General features: G+C 36.1%; 1 protein-coding gene across 3 annotated transcripts in view; it reads right to left on the reverse strand.

Moving 5' to 3' along the window:
- Positions 1–1,336: 1,336 nt before the first annotated feature.
- Positions 1,337–6,000, reverse strand: part of LOC121772386 (sodium/hydrogen exchanger 2-like) — a 5,447-nt gene continuing 783 nt past the window's right edge. The window contains exons 2-15 of one of the 3 annotated variants that reach the window (XM_042169468.1): positions 5,701–5,880; positions 5,454–5,572; positions 4,633–4,730; positions 4,069–4,125; positions 3,925–3,971; positions 3,640–3,834; positions 3,475–3,521; positions 3,234–3,300; positions 3,024–3,124; positions 2,806–2,907; positions 2,593–2,728; positions 2,446–2,508; positions 2,197–2,280; positions 1,337–2,009 (exon numbers count right to left, since the gene is read on the reverse strand). In XM_042169468.1, the coding sequence (XP_042025402.1) occupies positions 1,629–2,009; positions 2,197–2,280; positions 2,446–2,508; positions 2,593–2,728; positions 2,806–2,907; positions 3,024–3,124; positions 3,234–3,300; positions 3,475–3,521; positions 3,640–3,834; positions 3,925–3,971; positions 4,069–4,125; positions 4,633–4,730; positions 5,454–5,572; positions 5,701–5,874 (1,671 nt within the window). In that variant the 5' untranslated portion in view covers positions 5,875–5,880 and the 3' untranslated portion in view covers positions 1,337–1,628. Of the gene's footprint in view, positions 2,020–2,042; positions 2,130–2,196; positions 2,281–2,445; positions 2,509–2,592; positions 2,729–2,805; positions 2,908–3,023; positions 3,125–3,233; positions 3,301–3,474; positions 3,522–3,639; positions 3,835–3,924; positions 3,972–4,068; positions 4,126–4,632; positions 4,731–5,453; positions 5,573–5,700; positions 5,881–6,000 lie in introns of those variants that run through there. The other 2 variants (XM_042169467.1, XM_042169469.1) reach the window with 2 other exon arrangements.

Raw genomic sequence — 6,000 nt, forward strand, 5'->3', positions numbered from 1 at the left:
ATTTTGATGTTTGTTTCTAGAGGATTTAAATTATACTTATATTTTTCATTTTTCGTTAATAAGTAGTAATTTTTTATTGTTTTTGTAGCACTCAAAATCTTACAACTCGGAATTAATTAGAAATGAAAAAGGGAAATAGTACTATTTAAGATCAAATAGTTTTCTTGCATAAGATTGCATGTAGTAGAAATAAATCCTATAAATAGGGAGTACTACAAATATTTCAGATTTAAGTACGTATATAAAGAAAATGTGTACAAAAAATGATATAAAAAAAAAGTTTTAATCTCTTTGAGTCTTGAGCTAAACTCCCATGGCTGGACCACACTCTTAATTTTGTCAAATCGCCATCCAAATCTAGTTTAGATATTAAGATAAATATCAATATTTTTGTATACTATAATCAGGGAAGAACAAAATATACTAAAATATTTAGCATTCATGCTTATCGCTTTGTAAACTAACACAAATATTATCACCACAGAAGTATTATTATCAAAATTTTGAAAAATATATACTCCGTAATTTTTATTTAAATCGTTGTAATGTTTTATTCTTAGTTTGTCATTTTTGAGTTTTTACAAGCTTTTCAAATACCTTACCATGTTTTACCACAACTATAATTATATTTGTTAAAAATGGGAACTGAATTTGAACACAATTATAATTTCCCAGTTTCATGGCACAATGGTTTACGAAAAAACTAAGTTAACGTGCATGAATTTTCTTGATAATTGTTGATCGATAATAAAAAAAAGGATTGAGTTTTCTCAAATTAGAATTAATATCGGACATTCTAAGTTTTTATGCGACACAAAATAAGTGTCTTTTTTAAGTATAAACTTACATTGTGAGAAGTAATGATTTAAATAAATGAAGACGTTTTTTAAGGATCTAAATCTTATATCAAATAGAAAAGCAAAACAAAAGATATTTGATAACTAAGTCATAAGAAACTTTTTAATTAATCCTTTATTGACTTGATGCTATTCGAGCTAAAATATTTTGTTTATAACCCTCTTTTTCTTGATCAATTTAAGAGCAATTGTACCCACCTACTTATAACATTGCTTCAGCTGTAACCATTAACATATTTGACCTTGGATCATAGCATTGAAGACTTATAAAATAACCTAGTAATGTTTACTATTATTTCAATTTTTGGGCAAATTTTTTACGTGATTTATGTCTCATCTATGGAAGGTTGGGTTTGAAAATGTGATTAATCCAAAACATAGGAGTAGTAAATAGTCTGTAATAAAAGCTAGTAAAACACACGATACCTGTCCACTAACAACTTACATAATTTTCTATGACAAAAACATAATCATAAATTAACTGACATAATTTAAGCTTCCATTATTATTCCGGAGAAGTTACAATATACAAATAACAACAATTACAACATGCTATACATATTACATAGCTAGTTAAATAGCAAGACCAGATACACAGAGCCTTGCTAACAAAAAAAATACACACCAAAATCTGGTGCTTATGTAAAACCAGACAATTTGAAAACCTCTCTCTCTCTTTGCTTGAAGTCTGCACTAATCTAGAGGCCAAATATATATAAGCTTAATAATGAAAACAAGAAAAGCAGAAAACTTGAATTTTGGAAGTCATGATTAGTTCTTGGCTTCTACTGCAGGCCACTGATGCACGCTTTGTTCGGTCGGGGAGCCCGGCACGTAGGGGACGAAGCCGCGGCCACCAAAGACGGGGCGCATGAAGGCATCGTCGAATTTCCTCCAATAGTAGTGGACGGTGCGAGTGGGCGTCGTGAGAAGCATGCGCAGGCCGCTCGGGCGGACTGCAGGCTCCTGGACTCCATCCGCGCCAGTCACCAGCCCGGTTCCGTTGAAGAGCTCGGAAACCGAATCCTGACTGGCAAGAAGCGGCACGGTGAAGGACTTGGGCGTGCCAGGCTCTGAATACATTGATATGTTGAGCTCTTTTGATGACGGCATCAACAATCTCACCAGTGGTTTTGTGATCAACCCACAAACCTACATCAGTCTAGATAATTAGTCACACACACAGGGGCAAGCCATTCTTTCTCCAGATCTCTAATTTATTCGAATTTCGTGCCAATGAATAAGCAAATCCCTCCATCAATGAACTGAATGCTGAGAATTCGTTGCAGTGCTGTTAAACACTCATGCCACAATAGGAGTAGTTTTTAAGATGTCTTACCACGGTGCTGAAGAGCACGACCGTTATGGTGCTGGTGATCATGATGGCATTGCCGCGTAACTGAGTGTGGCCTGCCCTGGTAAACTGTGCGGGATGAAGAAAAAGTGGGGTTAATAAGACATGGACTGGTGCCGGTGCAGTAGATGTTTGTTGCAAGGGGGATATTGTGTAAGACGGTCATACCAGTAATGACTGGGACTCATATACAAAGCAGCAAAATTACAAACATGATGGAGCAGAGGATTTTACCTGGTTGTAAGCAAGAGCCATAGATACAGCACCTCGCATAAGTCCAGCCCACCATATGGTAATCTGCAATCAAGGTAGGTGAAACAATGCAGAGGGAAGTAGATAAAAAATCTTCCATAGTTGGAATGAAGATTATAGAGTTCGTACTTGCTGATGAAAGCCGATTTTCTCACGCTCCGACTTGTTGAAGTTGGACAAAAATGACAAAGGAAAAACAAAGGCTGCTCTTCCAACCAAGATCAGACCAAGTATAATTGCACTGACTTCGACTGAGGTTCTTGGGCTGAAAAATGGAATGCGATGAAGTGATGGTACAGAAAACTTATGGATCGGGAAAATGGTATGATGTGTAATAGTTACCTGTCACTTACAACCCTCCACTTCTCGATGTCCAGAGTATCTATGCCAACATACAGAAATATGAATGTCTCAGCAACAAATGACATTGTTGCAAAGGTGTGTCTGCATTATGGTTTAAGATGTACTTTGATAAGTAGAAAACATGAAGCAAAGAGGACTGGAAGCAGCAAAAGAAAGATTTGACCGAACGGTCTCAAAAGTTTAAGGTGGTATTGTACTTAGTTGTAACTCTCGAGTTCTGAGTCACATTATGCCAGGTGTAATGTGACATTACAATCCCACAAAAGAAGACGGTCAGGATCCCGCTTAAATAGAATAACTGCAAGACGACTCTCATGTTATACAGAAAGTTTAATCCCTTAATTCTGGAATGTAGAACTCTATATAGTCACTACTAAGTTAAACCTCATAAGCAGCAAAAAACTTACTTCTGCCGACATGTATGATAGGTAAGCCATGAGCATCATGATCGCTACCTCACGATCAGTTGAGTGCCTGCAGTTGATCAGAGTACTTAAGTTAATTTTTTATTCATAATGCAAATTAGCTGTGAGAATTCAGTTTCTTAGAAGTCTTTGTAAATTATGTAAGCTCTTGTGAAGTAGCAATTTAACAACTGTCAGACATAATTTATACGAGACAAAGGCCACTATTGCTCCTGTCACCAACCTTCCAAAATAAAGCTTCTTTATGATATATGCGCTGAGCAGTCCAAGCTGCAGTGAGAACAGGATGTTAAGCAACATGTAGTAAATGGTAACATTTCGGAAGATAAAATGAATTCACACATCCACCCCCCTCACCGGAAAATAAGAAAAGGAAAGAGTAACTCACGAAAACTCCCAACACAGTGCTTGAGATGAATAAATAAATAAAATTCCCAATCAGCTGCAAAGCTATAGTTGAATTGATATGAGTAAGGTCAAAATCCTGGATTGCGTTGAAAAGCACGACCGATGTTGCATCATTTACAACGCCTTCTCCAAACACTAGACTGTAAAGTAGTGGAGTCTCATCCTGACATAGCACCTGTAAACATCACAACCATGCTGCTTCAGCCCATAAACAATTTTTTCAATTAAAATTTCAACAGCAAACAAACAAAGACACAAACTAAACCTGCAATGTACAAACAGAATCTGTTGCAGCAAAAATAGCTCCGATTGCTGGAAAAGCAAAAGGCGGTTAAAAGCAGAGATGAACAAAAATATTTAAATGTGTGTGTACGCACTAGAGGGACAAAAGGAAAAGGAGAGGTCTTACCAAGATAATCCCCAATATCAAGACCAAGATCCATTTCCCCAAGGATGGAAATGGCACCTGCCATAACATATAAGATTAGAGTAAATTCACATTTTCACGGATAAACAACAAGGAAAAATTATTTAGAAGATAATAGTTCTATTTTCCAGCACAAGCTAGCCCTGTTCTCCCCTATCTTTTCATTATCTCTATCCACTTCATACGTTTCCTCACGCGAAACAAGAACCCTCCCTCAAGATGTATAAAATACAAAACAAGTACAATGTGAACTGATTTTCAATAAGTTGTAATTTTAATGTATGATTTCATCTGAAAATAGCATTGTTAGCCTGTAACATTGGAAGAGCACTGCAATAAACTGCACACACACGTGGCCTTCCGTTTTCAGGTTAAAAAAATTTAGTTCAAACAATACAAAAGAAAAGAAAGTAAAAGGCAGTACTAAATGACAATTTGCATCATGAGAAACACAGGATAGCATAGAATGATATGTCAATAGGCAAGAATAGTCTTTGTGGCAATAAATAAGCATAACTGAGATATATAAAAGGTAGATTGCCATACCTAGTGATATGATTGTGAAAGATACCAGTGTACCAATTGCTCCAAACATCATTATAGTGGCAAAATTGCGGAAGAATTGTTTCTTCTTAACCTGGAACCTGATTTTTAAATTGAGTAATGAAGCGCGCTCAAAATATACTCTGTGGTTAATAATTTAAAGCGTCCCTAATATATAGATGTACAATAGATAGAATGAAAACGGCTTCCAGTTTGTATGTTATTTTGCTCTTATTCTCTTATATTCACTTTACTACTACTTATGAAAATCAACACAGGAACAAAGCTTGAGTTAGGAAACCTTTAGCCACCTATTTAGGGGGTGAAACGTGTGCTCTGCACATATCTTGTGTGAGGAAGATGTGCACTTCAATTAGGAAATCATCCATGCACAATTTTCATAATTTCAAAAAACGCATAAACAGTGTGATGTTTATAAAAAGGAGGTTCTATAGAGTCCAGCATTTGTGTGCATAAAACATGAGAGCTAGACGTCTATTTACATGTCCCAAATCAAAATGACTTCTTGATCTTCATTTCATGTTAGCAGTCAAATCCTGGTTCAGATTAACTGTTTCCGAGTGCCTCCATACTTGCCAAATTACTCCTGGCTTAACTGTATTATCTTGATATAGTTGTTTCACAGGATAATAATGACAAACACACAACACACACAACAAAAGATAATAACTCCTAGACTGCAAAGCAATCATTAGTTTTAAAAAACAGACAAAGTTAAACTAAACTGTCAATCAATTGGACTAAAAAAACTAAAGAGGCACACAACTAAGTAAACTTGTGCTCATATAGTAGAAAAATCTTACCCAGCATTGAAGATGATTGGAGGAAGGAGATAAATGAAGAAAAGATCTTCGCTGAACACAAAAAGGTGTGTGTTTTTCCCTCCACTTAGTAGTAAAATCACAACTCCAGTTCCCAAACCCTGTCAATTGAGTTGCTAGTAACCATTTAAAGGATCAAAGATACACATAATCACTAAAATATGTTATCTGAATCACAGACAGTCTCCACATGAAGCACAGAGCAAATGTACAGAAGATAAATACTCACAATTATAAGGGCAGTGATTGATTCATTTATCCAACGACTTTCCTCCAATAGATGACCGATCACAATACATGCGCAGAGGAGCGTGACAAACAAGGTGATCGAGGCCACTGATTTATGGTCAGAGGTTGATAAACTTCCCGCCGTCTCCACCACAGATCTCAAATCAGTCCCCATTGCTTCCTACATTCAAATTTTCCACACAATTTGGCAAGATTAGCATATTTTTTTGGACAACTGAAGATTCTGCACTCGAGGATTAAAGCATATGCTGTAGATTAATTACCATGGTAAATAGTAAAA

The sequence above is a fragment of the Salvia splendens genome, chromosome 16 (genome assembly GCF_004379255.2).
Source record: "Salvia splendens isolate huo1 chromosome 16, SspV2, whole genome shotgun sequence".
In the NCBI taxonomy this organism is placed as follows: Eukaryota; Viridiplantae; Streptophyta; class Magnoliopsida; order Lamiales; family Lamiaceae; genus Salvia; species Salvia splendens.